Source organism: Seriola lalandi, unplaced genomic scaffold (genome assembly GCF_002814215.2).
Source record: "Seriola lalandi dorsalis isolate HSWRI2012SDOR001 ecotype SW California unplaced genomic scaffold, Sedor1 jcf7180002054864, whole genome shotgun sequence".
NCBI classification, from domain to species: domain Eukaryota; kingdom Metazoa; phylum Chordata; class Actinopteri; order Carangiformes; family Carangidae; genus Seriola; species Seriola lalandi.
The window spans coordinates 1,608,575-1,628,214 of record NW_019525417.1 but is presented as its reverse complement, the minus strand read 5'-3'; the positions used below and the strand labels follow the sequence as shown (position 1 = coordinate 1,628,214).

The 19,640-nt window shown below is 42.8% G+C and overlaps 1 protein-coding gene across 1 annotated transcript in view; it reads right to left on the bottom strand.

Moving 5' to 3' along the window:
* adamts9 (ADAM metallopeptidase with thrombospondin type 1 motif, 9) overlaps positions 1-19,367 on the bottom strand; it is a 43,999-nt gene extending 24,632 nt beyond the window's left edge. The window contains exons 1-23 of the mRNA XM_023427834.2: positions 19,051-19,367; positions 18,321-18,724; positions 16,441-16,603; positions 14,336-14,673; positions 13,566-13,649; positions 13,332-13,456; positions 13,040-13,080; positions 12,815-12,920; positions 11,918-12,064; positions 11,091-11,232; positions 10,233-10,337; positions 9,017-9,162; positions 8,472-8,653; positions 8,190-8,326; positions 7,137-7,254; positions 6,830-6,925; positions 5,566-5,732; positions 5,211-5,340; positions 4,020-4,146; positions 3,689-3,899; positions 3,403-3,567; positions 2,467-2,628; positions 1,393-1,512 (exon numbers count right to left, since the gene is read on the bottom strand). Coding sequence (XP_023283602.1) covers positions 1,393-1,512; positions 2,467-2,628; positions 3,403-3,567; positions 3,689-3,899; positions 4,020-4,146; positions 5,211-5,340; positions 5,566-5,732; positions 6,830-6,925; positions 7,137-7,254; positions 8,190-8,326; positions 8,472-8,653; positions 9,017-9,162; positions 10,233-10,337; positions 11,091-11,232; positions 11,918-12,064; positions 12,815-12,920; positions 13,040-13,080; positions 13,332-13,456; positions 13,566-13,649; positions 14,336-14,673; positions 16,441-16,603; positions 18,321-18,724; positions 19,051-19,147 — 3,513 coding nt within the window. The 5' untranslated portion in view covers positions 19,148-19,367. The remainder of the gene's footprint in view (positions 1-1,392; positions 1,513-2,466; positions 2,629-3,402; positions 3,568-3,688; positions 3,900-4,019; positions 4,147-5,210; positions 5,341-5,565; positions 5,733-6,829; positions 6,926-7,136; positions 7,255-8,189; positions 8,327-8,471; positions 8,654-9,016; positions 9,163-10,232; positions 10,338-11,090; positions 11,233-11,917; positions 12,065-12,814; positions 12,921-13,039; positions 13,081-13,331; positions 13,457-13,565; positions 13,650-14,335; positions 14,674-16,440; positions 16,604-18,320; positions 18,725-19,050) is intronic.
* Positions 19,368-19,640: the final 273 nt, after the last annotated feature.

Here is a 19,640-nt window from a genome sequence, read left to right as displayed (position 1 = left end):
CCCCCCCCTCCCCCCATGCCCTCTGGTGCCCTCTGACCCCCAGTCCCTAGGAATGAAAGGCCTTAATCAGGTTGCACAGGATCTGAGCAGGCTCCACATTCCACACTCCTCTACCTACCAGAAACAAATAGGCCTCATAGCAGTGCTTAAAGTAGCTCTGCGCACACATCATGTCAGTCATATTTTAAATGTTTAAATTGACAAAATGTTACAGATTATGTGATGATCCTGAGAGTTTGTGTGTAAGCGTGCTGCTTGAGAGCTTTTCTAATTATACAATAGGCCCAAGCAGTGTCCAGAACTGTTCAGCCTTTCTCCAATCTGTCAGAGGATGTCAAAGCATCTTTTGCCTCCGCCTCCCTTCTCCTTGTACTCAGGCAGACCTCCATCCATCTATCTGTCCCTCTTTTTCTAAGCGTTGCCTGGTGGCTGGTGGTGGTGGGACAGGCGGCCTGGTGGCCCACTTCATGGCTGGCTGGTTAGAATCACAACGAGGTGGGGCGACTGCTTCAGGGTCACTGGCTCTGCCGGCCCAGGCACCGGAATTAAGAGCCGCTTCGACTAGAGGGGGGCCTCATCCTGAGTCTGCATGCTCAGCCCTCTGAAATGGGTTTACGCCCCATGCTGACTAAACAAAACTCTCATTCAGCTCAAAATAGGTTTCTTTGGTTTTTCTGTGCCTCTTTGTGTTTGTGTCGAACACTTAGCAGATGCAGAAACAGATTTAGACGACACAAACAATTGCACACGTAAACCAGAGCGAGCGAAACATCGCACTTTCTCATTCTGCATTACCAGTGGATGGAGGAGACACGACCAAATATTTGAAACTGTAGCATGACTTTTCAATTAACCTGCTTTAAACATTAGTAATTAGTAATTGGAAGAACATCCATAAAATGCAAGTTGTGACATTTCTCTGAATTATGATTTGTTTTTCTGTAGTTCAGTAAGAACTCGTCTTATAAGACTAAATACTTATAAGACAAACATGACTTCTGCCTGACTTGAAGTGTCTATTAATGAAGATAGAGCATTCTGAGGAATAACTCTGTAAGGTCATCCAGTAATGTTTGGGCTTTGAGGGATCCTTTCTGAGAGTTGCATGTCTCTATGTGAGGATGATGAGGCCAGTGTAACCTTCCCCTCTGTCTTTCGCTCTAGTCCAGACTAGATCAGACAGCATAGCTTTATTGAGACCAGGTGGAAATGAAATGTGTGTGTTTATCTGTGTCTGTTTTGAGTGTCAGTGTATGCATGAATGTGGATGAATTAATTTGAGACTAAACCTTGGAACAACTGCTGCTCTTGAAGCGATAAAGAGAAAGTAAAACAAAGATGTTACAGAGAGGGAGAAAAGATGTAAAGGAAGGAAGATAGAGGCCTCCTTACCTGGGTGTCGGTGGGTCGGGTGGCAGCGTTACATTCGGTGTCATCCATGACAGCACCATAAGAGCCAACCACACACTTCACCGCTCGCATCTGGTAGCCTGGCCCACACGAGGTAGTGCACTAGGTTCAAAGAGGGGGAAAAAAGGAGTGGTGGGGGAACATTAGCAACAGTGAGCCAAAGATCAACTGAGAAAAAGGCATGGCAGTGAAGCAAAAAACAGACAGCTCATCTGAGCCAACAAAGCAAACCCCAAACACAAAATAAATCAAAAACCTGTAACCCAGGCTTTACCCCTCCATTCCCCTGGCAAACATCTGAATTTCCAAGTTTCAAGCAGGTAAGAGTTTCAAAAATCAAATTCATGAGGAGCCCTTGCTCATATACATTGCATTGTCCTTTATTCCACTGTAGCCAAGTCAGAGGGTACTACCCTGCGTTCTCTTCTGCCTCATTGCTTCCACTGAAACAGGGTCAAACTTGTGTGGCGGCAACTTCAACTACCATTTGACCACGCTTCATTAAACAACTTCAAATATACCTTAACATGCGCACATCCTCTGGTGGGGGGCACAAAAATGTCTCGCATTTTTGGGTGGCTGTTCAGTTCTCTGTGCATACACACAAATGAGGCTAAGCATGCACATACACACACAGACACACAGACACCATGTCCTGTATGCATAAACCTATACAAAGATTTGTAGAAGAACACGCCTACCCAGCTCATCCAAAGTTTTTTTTTTTTTTTTTTTTGCAGAATGTGCTCAGTGTCTAAACAGGCAAATGAAAAAAAATGAGGAGCTTAGCTTATCTGTGTCCTCCCTTCTGTTTACATCTTGGGAGAACTCATCAGAGAAGTACCTCATCCCATCAACATGCAGTACATGGGACAGTGGTCTTAGACTTTTGGGCCTAACTGTATATATACACAAACTTTCTTTTTTGAAACAGTGATATGCTGTCTCACTTCTTCTGGAATATAAACTGATTATTTAAGATTATTCAATATAGTCTACATCACAACGCTGTACAAGGGGTACAATAGTGTCTCTGTATACAGGGAGGTGACTCACCTGTCCCCAGGGTCCGACCTGCCAAGAGGCACACTCCTGCTGCTGGCACGTCTGCACAGACTCAGGTTTAGATGAGCCACAAAAGTGATCGTCTAGACGGTCCTCACCAAACTGACACCAGGTCTGACGGTGCTTGTAGCCTTTCCCACAAGTCACGAGGCACTGTAAATATTTAAGGTTTTATACATTATGTATACAGTATATTACATGAACACTAGTATCAGCCATGGAGCCTGCTGGAATATAAGTTTACAACAGATGAAGATCATTTGGTGTTGTGCAAAGCAGAATAAGCACATTTCAAAACCAACGGTGATTGTAAGGGACCGAAAAATAGGGCAAGTGTGTTTATTTATGTGTGAGCACAGTGTACACAGTGTGTATACAGTAAAGTGTAGACGTCTGTATTTAGCTGCACCACATGGGAGATTTAAAATATTCCTGGAATGCAGCCCAAAGCTTTTCAAGCTCCTTGCTCTACAATGTGTAACCTGTACGACAGTTAAATACCATCTTACCCTGCAATCACCAATTTCCCAACATTCACTGCAGTGAAAGGAGGGGAGTAACTCTCCCACAGCTGAGACACGCACAATCAACTCTGGGATTTTACATTTGACCCAGATCATTGCTGGCTTAAAACTACAGTATTTACACTAGAGTCTGTGTCTCTTGATAATGAGTTCACCAGGCTACATATACACCAGTGTTTATGTGTTTATACTCACAGATAAATGTATATGCACAAGCTTTATGTAACCATATGTCTTAACGCAGATGACATAATCATGTTTTTTTCCATTGTATATGATTTTAAAGTGGAAACATTTTAATCTAAACATTCAGTCCCTCAACCTATCCACTTACATGTGACCACTAGCTATCAGACGGGTCTTCCTCTAAGGGCACAGAGAATAAAACAAGAACCGAACTGACCTCAGACCAGTCACCAGTCTTCCATTGTGGACAGAGGAATTCATTGCAGGGTTGGACGGTCAGCTTGTCCCTTTGACTGCATTTGCTCTCATCACCGCCAGTCTCAGCTGCCTTTCGACACACTGCCCCTCGACGGCGGGTGCCCCCACCACAGCTCTTGGAGCACTGCAGTACAAATGTTTGAACATCAGCAAGTGTCAACACATATACACAACCCACGATCAACTTTGACAAACATGTGGGTTATGCTCGCACACAGAGCCAACGCTTCTTACAACAATCGTACCTCTGACCAAGGAGAGTACTCCCAGCCACCTGGGTTACAGTCTCCATGGCAACCTTCCTTGTCATCAGGTTTGCGCTGACCACTACAGTAGCGGTCATCAACCTTCTGGGTCTTGCCATCTGCACGACTGATTTTGGCACAGTATATTTCCAGGGTACGATACCCCAGACCGCACTGAGCTGTGCACTCACTCTTACGGGCCACGTGCCACCTGCATGAAGGTGATAAATACTAGTAAATTTTTGTCACTATTTTAAAATCACCAAGTGAAGAAAGACTTGTTGAATGGTTCATACAGGGACTAAAGGTTGGTTAAATTGGTAATACAAACCTGAGTTCACATTCAGTGTTGCAGGGCTCAGTGATCACAGCAGGTCTGGCTGTGCCATGACACCTCTGGTCTGACACCACCACCCTGTCCGACTCTCTGCTACAGAGAATTTTACGCTTTCGCTCTCCTGGGAAGACACAATGATGTAGGTTTGGATAGGTTTGTCTCACTTAAGCACTTCTTAAGAACAATATATCAAACAAAACTGCAATCTTCACCATTTCATTTTTTTTATTTATTTTTTTTTTAATTGTTGTATATTTCTGCTTTTAAATAAAGAAAACTGACTTCCCTCCCTTTGCATGTTTCTCTTTGAGAAGATATTTACTAGGAAGTACACAGAAATTCATTACTAGAGTTACAAAATCTAGGGTTTCACAATTTCATCCACAACTCCACTAGCTTCCACTGCCTAACCCTAGTTTCTGTAAGATCCTGTAAGTAGTTACCTGACTCAGCATGGCTTGCTCAAGCACAGTATAGATCACCATAGCATTGCTATGAATACTAACAGCTAAGTGTGTGTATGCTTCACCTTGGCTCTTATGTTGACATCTCTGCACTGAATCACAGTGCACCTACTGTACTGTAGGGGAGAGAGATTTAAACCTCATGTGGCTCCAGGAAATAGATTCTCTATCAGTACCTCAAGTTATTAAGTTTTGCAGCTCACTGCTGTGAGAGCTTAGTGTGTCCCAGGCTGGCAGAAAAGCCATATAAATCAGAGAATCAAAGGTGCTGAGGGAATTACATGTTAGCTGTTTATCCTGCTGTATGAACTCGTTGGTTTCTCTTTGGAATTTACTGTTGGTTGTTCAAGCAGGGCAGTGTCAAAAAGTGGGGAAAGAAATTCTCAAACAAAGTGTTTGAGTCAAAACACATAAGAGGTTTTCGAGTTTACCTGCAATCCGCCCCTGCACACCCACATACTCCGACATATCCACAGTCATGCCAAAGAAGGTAATCTGCCACAGCATACTATGAAGTTCAACTTTAATCACTTGTTCCAAACCTATATGTCTAACATGGGTTTGTCAAGTTTAGCCAGACAATCTGCTCTCCCTTATGCGTCTGGCTCATGGTTCCCATGTCTCCTCTCTCTGTTCCTTCTCTTCCCTACCCTCACCACTCCATTTATCATCGACCACTCCCATCACCTCACCCTGCCAACCCCATGTGCCTCCCCCTCACCTTGGCACAGACGGCTGCACTCCTGCCAGGGCCCATAGGCATCCCAGAAGAACTGCTGAGGTTTGTCCTCTATAGGGATATTGAAGGAGTACCTGACATCTGGGTTGTAAAGGTTCCCCACAGATAGCACCTGGAGAAAATGTAGGCAATGTGAATGGGTTATAACAAAGTAAGAGGGTTTTTTACATCACAGATTGTCCATATCCTCCAAAGAAGAATGTAAGTTCCTACATTCAAAATAGTAATTATAGTTAACTCTTAAGTCTCATACTGTAAGTTTCACTCGTGCCACTGCCTTAAGCTAGTCAAGCGTTGCATTTCCTGCATGGCATACTAAGCCACCGTGATGCTTTACCTGGACAATGATCTCCTCTTCGATACGGTCAGTACAGTTGATCCTCTCAATGACATGGTCAGAGCCACTGTACTCGATGACGGCATTTCCTACTTTGATTTCCCTTTTGAACATGCTGACCACAAACTCTCCATTAAGCAGGAACTCTCCACGGCTATTTGATATGGCTGCAGGGAGACAGAAAACAACAGTCACTTACGGTGCCTGATCCCACCAGAACAGAGGACCAGAATGAGCGCTATTTGATGTAAGATCAAACTGTCTTTGCTTAATTGGTACAAAACTTCCAACTGCAGAAAAAAAGTGAAAGGTTTTGTGAAAATGGCTGTTCTTATAAACCTAAGCCACTAACTAGCTAACATAAACAAAACAATAATTTGTTGTCGCATGTGACAGGGCAGCTTGACAACACTGTGGCTAAAGTAAGGCACGTGCAGAAGGCACCGGTAAAGCCTTATTGGGGTAAAATAATCCTCTGTTCCTGGAGAAGTCCCATCCAGGGGCATCCTGTTCTGTTCAACAGCCAGTCTGCTGCACTCATTCACCCTAATGCGATTATGGAGCTAATTTCCTGCCTTTACTTTCCTCGCCATTTCACACATTGCACTAATATGAGCGTGGAGAGCGGCCCTCATTCCGGCAAAACCGTCCCCAGTTTGGGCCTCTAATGACTCTGCCCGTACACAAATGCATACAAATACACACACACACACACACACACACACACACACACACACACACACACACAATAAAGGATGACAACTGAGAAACCATGTTGAGAAGTTTGCATAGTGACACATAATCAAGCAAACAACAACATGCAGAAAGACAAAACTGAAGAAAAACAACAACATGCAGACGCACACTTGTTGACCTTGATGGAATGGTACCCAGAGGGCTATCTGAGCTCAAGTATTGGCATGCTCACGGTAACAAGACATGTACACTAATAGCTGACAAAGCAGCCATATCCAGGATGACAGACAGGTATATTGTATAGTTCAGAAAGGTGCACATTCACAGAGCCAAAGAAAACACACCTTCTGGATACACACACAATATACAAAAGCTTATAAACTACCTGACCTTGCTGGAATGGTACCCACAGGCCTAATTCTGGCACACTAAATGCCAACAGCTCTGCAGTATGTGACTTTATACTAAGGTTTGAACACTGTCATTCACACAGGCAGGGAGAGCTCAAACATGCAGGTCAAAGAAGAGGCATTTTCAACAGAGCAAAACAAAATGTTGGACTTCTTACCGAGGTAGTTGTCATCCTCCGGTTTCCCTGAGTAGCTGTGTTGACGCACATCTATATTTGTAGCACCACTGGGTATTCGCACTACTTCATTATAGCCTGCAAATGGCATGAGAAGTGTGTTTAAATCGTTAACATACCCGAGCTGTGTACCTACACTAACAAGAGAGCTTCACTGTCACTGCTTTTTATTCTGACAACTAAGCACAGGCAAAAATGTGTTGAAGCTATATGACATTTGCTGAGAGTGAAATGACATAATATATAATGTCAATTATTATATAATATAATAAAAGAGGCTGTAGCTTACCATAGCGGACAATGTTGAAGGTGCCTGCCACAGTTTTGCAGGAAGAATTGTCACCTCCGCACACGCCACATTTGTCTCTCCTGGCTTTAGAGTTTAATACATGGTCACAGCCCGCTTGCTGCTCAGTAAAGAGGTAGGAAGGAAGAGGTAGATAAAAGAAAATGACAGCAGTAATGTAAGGAGTAGTAGTAGGAAAGGAACAAATTGAAGAAAAGTGGAAGAGAAGATGAAAAGCAAGAAAGAACATGGGATGGATGATAAAGGTGAAAAAGAGGAGAGGGATAAAATGCAAATGAAATTATATAACAATGCAGTAGCAGGCTACAAAAACAGGCATCTCAGACTGATCTTTCAAAATAAAATAAAAGATTTTCTTCAGCTAACACTTTTTAATTCCAGTTTCTAGGCAAAAGTTCAGCACTGCAATATTAACATTAACATGTGACAAAATGGTCTTCGACATGGCCATGACTTCTTTATTTCTTGATGATATATTGATCAAGAAGGAAAAAAATCAAACCCACTGACCCTTAAAATAGTTACATAATAACTTACAGTTACAGCCATGTCGCTAACACCCATCTCAAATAAATCTCCCTCAAAAAACCACACCAGAAATGGCATGAGTTATTCTTCTTGTAATTGGTTGTAGCGCTAGACATTTTTGATTTTCTACCAAGGATGAAGAGCTTAACTTTAGCGCAGCAGCACAGATCAAAATCCACTTGCCAACGCTAGAAGGGAAACTTACTAAACCACAATCTAACCAAAACACTGTGTGTGGTTCAAATTGTACACAGAGCAACCCACTGCTCCTTTCAAGAAGCATATTGATGTGTATGGTGTGTTAGTAATCAAGCTTTCAAACCAAATCTGTCACAGGGGTGAAGGATATAAACACAGTCTGGTTTGGCAAAGCATTGAATTGCTTTCTGAAAATATTTGCTGTAAGGATAAAGAACAGATTATATCCGCTCTAAAGTTTTAGCTGCACATATGATTTTGAACAACGTAGCCAAATGTTCTGAAGTTAATAAGCATTAGAATGCTCACCCTGCACAGGCCCTGGACACAGATGTCGTTGGTATCAGGTCCACACGGCGTGCCATCAATGACCCTGTCCCTGAGCTGATAGTAGGCCGTGCTGCCTGCCACCCTGCAGAACAGCTTACACCTGTCTTTCATCAAGACTGACAGAGGAGGGAAGAGTGAGACAAATACTTAATACCAATAGAAATCAACACAAAGCGTATGATATGTCTATTAATCATGAGTGAGAAGGGGCTGACAGAAGCAGCTAGCTCAGCGCCAGAGACTAAAAAAAGAGATTCTCACTTCCGCTGTACTTGGGCACCCAGCGAACATTAGGAGGTAGACCGTTGATGTTGAAGTGCCTGCCATCAAAAGCAGCACACTGCTCCTCCCTGAAGTCCTTCTTCTGCTTGGAGCAGGGCTCAGAGTTACAGGAACGAAACTTCATCCGGCGACCAACACAATACATTCCTCCATTCCTGGGCCTGGGTGTGGAATCAAAGAAGTGAGCGGACAATCATAGGTCTAATTTAGTAAATTTTTTAAGTGGATGCTTTAGCGAGCCTTTTTCCACTTCCGCCTACTTATAGAGATTCATTTTCATCACGCCCCATTCTTTTCTATCTGTCCATTAAACCAGGAAGAAAGGCAGCATTCAAGAAGACTCAGTGATCTCTGTATTTACCAGGAAACAACCATCAGAGCCATCTGAGAGCCCATCTTGATGAACACTAGCTATGGAAAGAATTCCCTTAAGGATGATTGATCTATGGAACATTGACTTTGGCAGTTAATATGGAGACAAGGTCGACTAGGCATGCATAACTACAAAGAGAGGGACTGCTCACACGGGTCGGTTGCATTCGCGCACAGCGATCTTGATGCCCCCACCGCATGTCCGCGAACAGGTACCAAAAGGGCTCCAGACTCCCCATGCCCCCTCCACAGGTGTGGCATCATGCTCTTTGGCTATACACAGGCCATGTTTGCAGTGCTGCAATGGGAGAGTAAGGGAAAAGAGAGAAGATAGATGAATGAAGGGAGCAAGAATATGAGCAGAGGGAGAGATTGAGCGAGTGAAAGACAGAAAAATGAAAGAGTAAGACAGAGAAAAAGGCAAAAAAAGGCACAGGAACAGACAGACTGAGCACATGAAATCTTATCCATAAAACTGGCAACACATCTATCTGCTCTCCCGTGCTTTGATGCTAATCTGGTAGAAATTATACAGTGAAGCAAATGGAAAAAACAGTAACTGAAACAGACATTTCATGGCTGGGTCTGGCTGGACAGGAGACAAGAAAACGTCACACACAAAGTCAATAAATACATCTCAGCTCATAACAGGAGGATAACCTTACACCGTTCAACAAACAGATTTCAGCTTAACTGTTTTCAGTGTGGTGCATTCTGGTATGGCATGAGATGAGAGGTTGGTGTAAACACAAAAAGGTTCCGACATGTGTGTATCTTTGGACTTTGTCGCTTTCATGTCCGCTCAGCCTTAGTGGCAGGAAGCGAGGGGTTAGTGAGAAAGTCCTAATTAAAAGCTGCACTAAGAAAGTCGCCTAGAAAGCAACTATCATTCACAACTTCACACCACCTACTTACACACCAGCCATATGCAATTACAAAAGTTTACACGTGTGTCAATAGCAAGCTGATATTTGGCAAACTTTAGAAACTTGTTTTCTTTTGTCATCTTGCTCTTTAAGTTGGGACGCCTGTGAACAATTTTATGGTCATGAGTCACTGGAAATGTTGAAAGATCAACATAAGGAATTGCAGTGAGGATTGTCAGATCGTAACACAGAACCATATGAGTATTAAACCATAATGTAACGGCTAAAAATGTGGCATCCCCAAGAAGTATTGAAACACTTCACAAGCTTTTCACATTCATCCCAGACTTTTGCTCTAATAAAATGCAATTCAGTTACTTCTTGCTTCTGACACTTTTTTATTGTCAAAAAATGTCTTTCTCCTTTGACTTTTTACTTCCCAGTTCTCCTAAAAACAACATGTCTGTCTAAGCATCTGTCTTCACTTCCACATGACACTTACCTTTCCTGGGGAGCAGTCAGTGCCATCTGCCCATGGCATGTGCTGGGTCCTGCAACCCTGCTGGGCACCCTCTGGACTGGTGCACCACAGCCTCCGACACTGAGTCTAATAAACACACAAACACAAACACACACACACACACACATCCACACACACACACACACACACACATCCACACACACGTGCGTGCACGCGCACACACACACACACACAGATATTCAAATTCAGAGATATACACATTAGTGGGCAGGGGTAAACACCACCTCAAGTGTTAACGCTTAGATCCCAGATTTTAAAAAAAAAAGCCAGGGCACATGTCACGTTAAATAACCTCACTGTAGATATGAACAAGTTGGCAGAGATTCCAATTTATCACACATTATCAAACATTAGACTCCATACACTAAAATTGCTGTATCAGCCGTCTCATGTGCCAGGTGTTTCTCAGCCGTCGCTCGCATGCCCTTTCAGTCTGGCTGACGTTTGCCAAGAAAACAATTTCCCAATGCCACGTGTCACACATATTTTGGAAACACATCTGCACAGTTCCTTTAAAATTCAAGATAAATATAGAGCAGCTCAATGGTGTAATGTGATTATTCAGGCCTGATTACATCTTTAAGCGTATTCAGGCTTTAAAGAATCATTACTGAATTAATGAATTTAAAGCTGCTGAGATATCATGTCTTTCATATTCATTACATTTACTATCAGTATGTTGCTCATACAGCAAGTGACTTCAAAAGCTTCAGACTCAGCTGAGGACCTCTGCAGCACATGATCATAACACAAAAGGCTTCCCTCAGAGACCCACACATGCAACATGACAGCTTAGCTTCGTACAGCGACTCCACTTACCATATAAGGGCACACCTGTGTTCCCGGCCCAAATATCAATTCACACTGTTTATTGACATTGTATATCCGTCCAGGCAGCTGCTGCGAGAGACTGTATGGCCTAGAAACTGGCTCGTCGAGCAAGCATTCACCATATCCTGTGCTATTAAGAAATAAAAATAAAATGACTTAAAGAAAAAGGAGAAAACAAGAGACACAGACAGAAAACACACTCAGTACAGCCGGTGAGGTCAACTTTCTGTACATATCTAGAACCCCTACTGTACAGACTGCTTACACTGTGTCTTGACAGGTTTCTGTTTATATTCAGTCAGCTATATGTAGTAAGTGGTGCTGATGTCAAGAGTTGGGCGATAAAGGGAAAACTTTGAAAAGTTGAGGGTATGGAAAGGGGTTTTGGAAAGTTTCCAGATTTTATCTTTCCTACAGAAGTTGTTCCCTGGTTTTTCTCAATGAGTTGAGGAGCCTTTGGGAAAGAAGAGACTAGAGGCTGCAACAGCCCTGAGAAATGATGACAGTTTATTTGCATTATGACTTAAAACTTCAGCTGTTGCCCTTAAAAGTGGACAAACTGCATACAATACGCATGTGTTTGTGTGTTTATGGAAACATACTTGTGATAGCTCTACAACACAGCAGCGTTAAAGGATATTTGGCCGGAGCTTTTAAGGTCATGTTTACTTGATCTTACTAGTTGGCATATCATATTTCATTCTGGGCTGTTAGAGTTGTTCAGTGATGTCTCCATAACAGTAGAAAATTATCATCTACATGATCTAATGTCCATGCATTTTTGGAACAATGCTGAAGAAAAGAGTATGACATACTCGAGGAACTCTGTGATGTACTTCCTGCTACACTTGGACCACATCCAAGGGTTTGTGTTGTAGTTAAGTGTGGGAGCCATCACGTGTTGCTGAATCTTAACGCCATCCTCCTTACACTTGTTACTGTCATCATGAGGCATGTTGAACCTAGAAAACAGAAAAATGCTTTTCTTTACTTTTTCTCATAATAATTCTGTTAACTGTCATTTATCAGACAAAAATTCATGGGTTAGTAAAACCACTGTTCGGGGGAGAAACAAAAGCCAGTATTGTGGATACAATCCAGATTGGTGGTGGACAGGTACACCACCACAGTGCCCAAAACTGCCCAGCTCCCCCCTGACAGGTATCATATAACACTGAGCTCTGGGGCTTAGCAGTCGTCAAGCATGTTGTCATCACTTGGTGTGGATAAACATGGAATTCAACTGTTTAGTGTTTAGAGAGTTAGAGATGAGAGTTGTTAGAGATGATGAGGGCTGACCCCCCCCCCACCCCCATCCCCCCACAAGTCTGGTTGGCTCAGGACTTTGGACAATGCAGAGTTTGCTGAAGGTCAGGGGTCAACAAACAGTGGTTTTGCTTAAATTAAGAGAATTGAATTACAGACTCTTTTCTCACAAAATGAAAGGAAGGCAAAATAATGAGAGATGTGATCAGATACAAACGAAAGCCTCAGAAATTACTGAGAAAAAAAAGAAGGAATGTACAACTGAAGTTGTGTGTGGTCCAAATACGCCAGATACCTTGATCTCCATGTGCTGGTGAGGTATTTTTGGATTCTTAGAAAGACTTTTGAAGCTCTACCAATGTCTTGGTGAAGCCAACACTTTCACTGAGGAGGAGTGATGACAGTGCTTGAGGTAAACAATCAGTGGAGATATATGCTGTACTTACACATGGCCAAGTTCATGGGCAATAGTGAACGCAGTGCTGAGTCCATTGTCCTCACTGATGCTGCAGCTCCTGTATGGATCACACACCGTGCCCAACTCTGCAAGTCCTAAATAACAACAGGCCCATTTCAGTTTTCCTGATTAACATAATCATTTTCCATCAGAATCTTTATTATCATCAACACGTCACGTCACGACACATTTTTCTAAAAAAAATCCCACTTACCTAAGGTGTCACACTTATCCCTTGCTCTGCAGATGTCCTGCCTGTGGTGAAGAAACAGATAATGGGTCATGGTCAATCGCACTAAACAAAAGAAGACTTTGGGCTATATTCTCCTTATTTAGGTTAGTTTTAAAATAGTAGTTCCACTCATCAGGCATCTGGACCCCATTTGATCAAAGTCTTTGATGCCACTGATTCTCAAAGAAATTCTATATTCATTACAGTGTTGTTTGGTTCACTGGATATTTAGAAGACCTGAGATAAGGAAAACATCTTGATATTTTTCTTGCACCTGGTGATGAGGATTGCAGTGTCGTGATGGGAATGGTGGTTATCATCCAGGATGTTCTGACTCTGCTGCCAAATGCAGAAGTTCTTTAAAGTGGTCTGTGCATTAAATGAAATGACTGGACCATCCTAAGAAACATACAAAAAGAAGTAATAATAGGGGTCATTTAATTGATAAGTATGTACATTACTTACTTGTTGGTAAGCATGGAGATTAAAGAAAATGTAGTATTCTTACCAGCTCGTTGTTTATTATGACTAACTTCACAATCACAATGTTAATCAGGTTGCCAATGCTGGGGTCCTTGTATATGGAAGACACCTGAATAAAGGAAACAAAACACAACCTCAAACCTCTGAATGAAAACATTTTGAAGACTAGTTTTAATGTTATATAGTACAGAGATACAGATACATATATATTCTTTAACTTAACCCAGCTGAAATGTGACTGACTCTATCATGGACTACCTTCCTGCAGTTTCAAGCAAGTACCCGGGAATTTGGTTGATTGGAGGATCAAGTTGATAATGGCCTAAGCCCCTGCCGAGAAGACAGCCTTTGCCAAGAACAGAATATAGGTCATCTCAGTCTCCCCCTGAGGACTGTCGGCCCCAGACGCCTGCGGAAGCTGGTATTTGAAGTGGCCGAGAGTATGCGGCCTATGTGACATACCTGAGCTTATTTTTTAACATTCATCAAAGCTGTCAGACAGGCTCTCCCTCAAGCTGCCCTCTCTTCCCCTTGGCCGTTTGAAAGTGGTGTTTACCCCTGCCCTAGGCTGCCCTTTTCCCTCCCATGGCCCACCTCCAAAGACTCCCTAACTAACTTGCAGCATGAACTGCAAAGCGGGACAGGTACATACATTTAGCGCACCAATGTGCACATACGCAGCTACTCACTGTTCATGTGTGTGCAGGAATAAAGACATAGACACTTCCAAATACCTCCACCAACCAAACAATCTCTACTAGCAGCAATGAAGCCATTTGACAGAGCAGAACTTACTATGGACATTAATGTGAGTATGTAGTGCTGTAGATTGCTGCCATGATGCTCCACCATTTTGCTGTCGGCCACCAGCATGACTTCAACAAAGCGCGGGTAGGAGAGGAAGCGTTTTGATCTCCTGTGAGGTCCTGAGTCACCACTGCTATCATTTGATGGTCTAGCGCTAGCACTGCTGCTCTCTGATCTGAGTAAAACATTGCTGGCAAGGCCAGAACTCAATGACTCCACGTCACTGAATATACCAGCACTGACCACAGGGGCTGTATTGGACACAGTGGTCACCCCAGCTGCTGGCCTTCTCTTCAGCTTGTGCCTCTTATGTCTCTGTTTGTGTCCTAGAAAGAGAAGCCAGAGGGAATGGAGCATTTGTAAATATATAGAAAGATGCAGAGCTGAAGGGAAATACATTCACTCAGAAAAACAGACAAGGTATAAATCAGTGTTTGTCATGAGGAACGTGTTTACAGTTTGGCTAAAGTTGTGGTTTATGTCTCTAAATATGGAGATGCATGAGGTGAATTGGCTTTCTGAAAGTGGGTATTGTTAATATGTTGTTGCCTCCTTCTCCCTTTTGTTTATTGTTGCTCAAAGAGTGGGTTGACAAATGTACATGGCCTGGAGTGCCTTGTTTCTCTCTCCCTCCTCTCTCAGAAGAGGGGAGAGAAGAGGGCAAAGAGTTCAGGCTAGGTAAACCTGGCACCCAGCCATAAAAAAATGGAGCACACATACCAAAAGAAGGCAGCACAAGAACTGGGCAGAAAAACTTCTCAACACTGAGGGGAATTAAGTCTGATTTTAATCATGACATGGCAACAAAACTGCTGAATACCAGTCCTTTTTTTGTTTTCTAAGCACACGCAGGTCACCCTTTCTGGACCACCAGCAATGCACCAGTGTTTTCTTAGTTTTGATTATTTGACAGTTTCAAGTTGGCATCACTTTGCTATTATGCTATTTACACAGCATGTTCATGGCAGTGGGTCTACCCAACTTTCTTATCAAAGAGGGAGAGGAAGTACAAGAGTCAACAGGAAGTTCCGCCAGTAAACTGAGATGGGACGATACAAGGGTGAACTTCCAAATGATTTTTCCTGTGTGTGTGTGTGTGTGTGTGTGTGTGTGTGTGTGTGTGTGTGTGTATGTGTGTGTGTGTGTGTGTGAGAGAGTTGGAAAGCTTCCTCACACACTCAGCTGAAGGTGCTGGCCTGTGCAGGCTATGACATGATGTGTGAGGCAAGATAGTTTCACACCAGTCTTTCACTTTAATTCAGTCATTCCATTTCTATTTGTAGCTTACTCATGGGGAAAATGTCCAAATTACATGATGCCATTTTACAATAAACAGTACAGAACAACTGCATGGTTAACTGTAATATATTATTTTTCAACTATTACTTTTTCTTTTAAGATCTCCTCATTGTTTTGTCTCAATTTCTATGACTTTACAGTAAAGAATACAGCTCTGCAGAGACATTTTCTTCTTTTTAATCTCTGTCTTACAAAATTTAGCTCAATATCCATACACACTCAGATAAGCTGCAAATGATTCTACAGTACCATGCTACAATTACTGTAATAGCTCAATAAGCCCAGTCACTATTACATAATCTGTTCCTGTTGTAACTGATAGTGGAGACTTTTGGGTGATGCAATGATTACGCCTGCTCACGTCTGTGGGAACCAATTTAAAGGTCACCTAATGCATGCACATACAGATGCACGAGGAGCAAACTCTCTACTCTCATGTATCCCATGAAAACACTCAACCACTTACACGCACATGAACCAACCATATATATATTGTTTTACACAGATAGCCCCTTGGAGGTGTGTTGAGAAGCAGCAGTGTGCTGGTTAGGTAGAAAGAGGACACTGGGTGAGGGCTGAGGCTGATGTCAGCTGACTGGGGAGAGCACCTCAGTGATGACTCGACACTGGTTACACATACAGCACCTGTGTATGTTTGTGTTTGCAAGCTTGTGTATAGACGCATCAAAGTTACATCTATGTATGTTTTTGTTCTATATGTGCATGTATATGTGTAAGGACCCTGTCTGTGTAAATTGCATGCAGGCATACCAATATCATATAACACACCATACCTGAAGTGTCACAAGCTGAGTTCTCCCCAGATGATTGTTTCTTGGGTTCACTCTTCCTGTAAACAATATGAGGTTTTGTGTGTTCCTCTTCATAGTGTTCTCCTTGATAGCTATGTAGGGGCTCCACAAAATACTCCCCTTCTGGAGACCTGAAAGTGCCAAGCTGGATAGCAGAGAAAAATGCATAGCAGTTAGCCTTCATCCATCCATCTATTTTCTGTAAATGCTTATTTCAATTGAGGAATCAACATAAACAAACGTGGAGAGAACTTGCAAAAACCCACACAGACAGGACCAGGGGGAATATATAGTTCAGAGATCTCCACTCCAATGAAATGTATGTTTTACTAAAAAAAAATATTTATAGCAAGCAACAGTGAAATGTGCCATTACAGAAAAGAACAATGCTGAAACACAAGGGATTTCATAAAAAGGTTAAATGAGTGAATTTGCATGCATAAAAGAATGGTCCCAAAACGGGAGGAAAAGGATAACAGGGAGACCTGTGATGCCTATCAGGAAAAACAGTGAGACTGCATGTTCTTGGCAAGCATGCTGAAAGCCTTATTATATGCATTTCGCATGGCACGTTTAGTGTGAATGGCTAATTTGGAGGTCTGTGATGTTCCAGATAAGGTACATGACAAGCCAAGCACATTTTGCTCATCAGCTGTGGAGAACCGTCATGGCAGCCCTGGGGGCTGATACAAGTTTGGCAAAATTATATCCTTCACAAATCATATTCACAATCTCTGATAATACAGTGGGACAAAAATGACAATTAGAAAAACATTATAACTTGCTACATGTGCAACACTGTGCAGCACGATGGATGTTCTTCAGCAAGTGGGCTCAAGATGAAGCTTCCTGCTTACATTCCCTTGAGCAAGACACTATTCCTACTTGGCTAAGACCTGCACTTTGGTTGACCTATAGGGAGTTGGCAAGGCAAAAGAAAACTTCACATTCTCTTAGGTTGTACAGAAATAAAATGCAAATGTTGCCACCAACAACACTGCCTGTCTGAGCATAACTGTTCCCTCAGAGCTCTTGAATAAATAATAAGATATGGTTCATAAATGTGAGCTCAGCTTCCTAAACCATTGGCTTTAAAGCATTTTAATTTGATTTGTCATTTGGTAAGAAATTGGCTCTTAACTCATAACTGTCAATTCATTGTGGTTGCTATGTATAAACTCAGAGTGCGCTTCTGCTCCACTCTAAAACTCATGCTTCAGCAACCCAGGGAGTGGGGCCAATTCGTGATGACGTCAGTACCACCCGTACTCCCGCTGTACTAGCGTGCGTAAAGACGTAACCAACTACCGGGAGACCAGAGAGAGGCATGGAAGTAAGATGTAGTGCTCATTAAACTTGACTGTAGGCAATGGACTTGGGATCCTCACAAATCAACACAGTTGCTCACTACTTGGAGATTTAGATCTTTAGTATCTGAAAGTGCCCCACATCAGGATCCTACCATAAATACAAACTTTAACAATGCATGCAGTCTCAGATAGTTTTCGTAAATTGTTTTGAAAATCAGATTCACCTAACTGTGTCTAAAATATTAGTAGGCTATAACTTTTTATTCTAGGACGGGTGCAGTTCTGTAGACATGCTTAAAGGTGCAATTATGTGCAACTGTTTAAGTTTGATATTTGCATGATCAATAGAAAAACAGGTGGCGCGCAAGTTTGCAAAACTTATAAAAAAACAAACAAACAAAGAAATTTTTTTTTTTTTGAGGCAATGGGAAGGCACCCTTTCAAACCTTGTGTAAGCAATAATGGCCCCTAAATACCCATGGTGGAAAAGTAAAACACCCGGTCGTAAAGTCATCACATGCATGGCTGGTCTAACCGTGCGTAAAAACTCACCAGTCCGGAGCACAAACTGATGACCGCGGCGTGTTCTGCTTGTGCATTTACATGTCCTTTATAGAAGCAGTGCCTTAACTCCGTGTCCTCCTCCTCCTCCTCCTCCACCGCCCCATCTGTTGCAAAATCCGTTATGTTATCTCCTCGGGGTACTCCAAGTATTGTCACAGTGTAGAAAGGTGCGATAAATCCCGAATCCAGCGTGAGGTTGAGGTGATAGTTCTGTCCGAAAGCAGATATCCTGTAGTGGATATTTGGCGAGGCCCAGTGATCCGTAGTGTTGCCGGTGCTCTCGTCCAAACTTCGTCTTTTCCTCTTGAAGTGCACACTGGTTGGAAACTTGTCACCGGCTTCATTCACTCGCACCGGTGTTACAATCTCATAAGCGCCGATCTCCTCTTTTACTGGGGAATAAAAGCAGAATAATAATCATAATAATAATGATAATGCAGGTAAGGTTTAAGTAGCAGTCCAATGGCATTGGTACAAATCAAAGAGCCCAGATGTGTTAATCGAAAGATTATGATGTAGATAACAATGTCTGCTTTCTTGAAAAACAGCATTTTTACAGCATTGCAAGGAAATGATAGTCAGTGAACTTTAGGAATCTAGAAAGCGCTGCAAGTCATGTGCTTGGCTGAATTCAAAACTCATTCATTCTGTGCCCTCCGTGTTACAAAATAACTCCATGAGGGAAAAATGCGAGGGTTGTCAGAGCGGCATACCTTACCTGTGCTTGAATTCAGAAGCAATCTCCCTGTAGATGCGACTACATTCAAGAAATCAGGGAATAGTAGGAACCCCAAGCCCCAGAAGAGCACATGCATGATTGTCCACGTTCAGAGGAGTGCGGCAGCCTGCAGTCCTGTAGTAATACTGTATTCCTCCGGTCACTCCGGGCTTTCCGCCTCCGGTCCGCCTGCCTCATCCAATTTTATTATCCTCGACTCTTGAGTAGATGGTCTCTGGGCGGTGAGGTACACTGCTGGGACATGAGCGCTTCGCGGAGTCCCTGGCGAACATGCATACTGCTGCTCAAACAGTCAACTGCGATGGGCTTCGCTGTGCACCAGCTCTCTCCCCAACTAGGGGCGGGATCAGCCAGGCAAGGTACACTTGTGCTACAGTGAAGCCACTCCCGTTATATACTGTAGTGACAAGGGTGGTCACATACGTCCACTGTGGAGGACATGATATGATCTGTGACTAAGTTAACACTCATGAACCCCAATAACTGACTTCATGAAGTACATTGATATATGGGGTGATTTACAGGCATTGTTGTGCAATTTGACATCTTGCCTACTTTCAAAAGGTTTG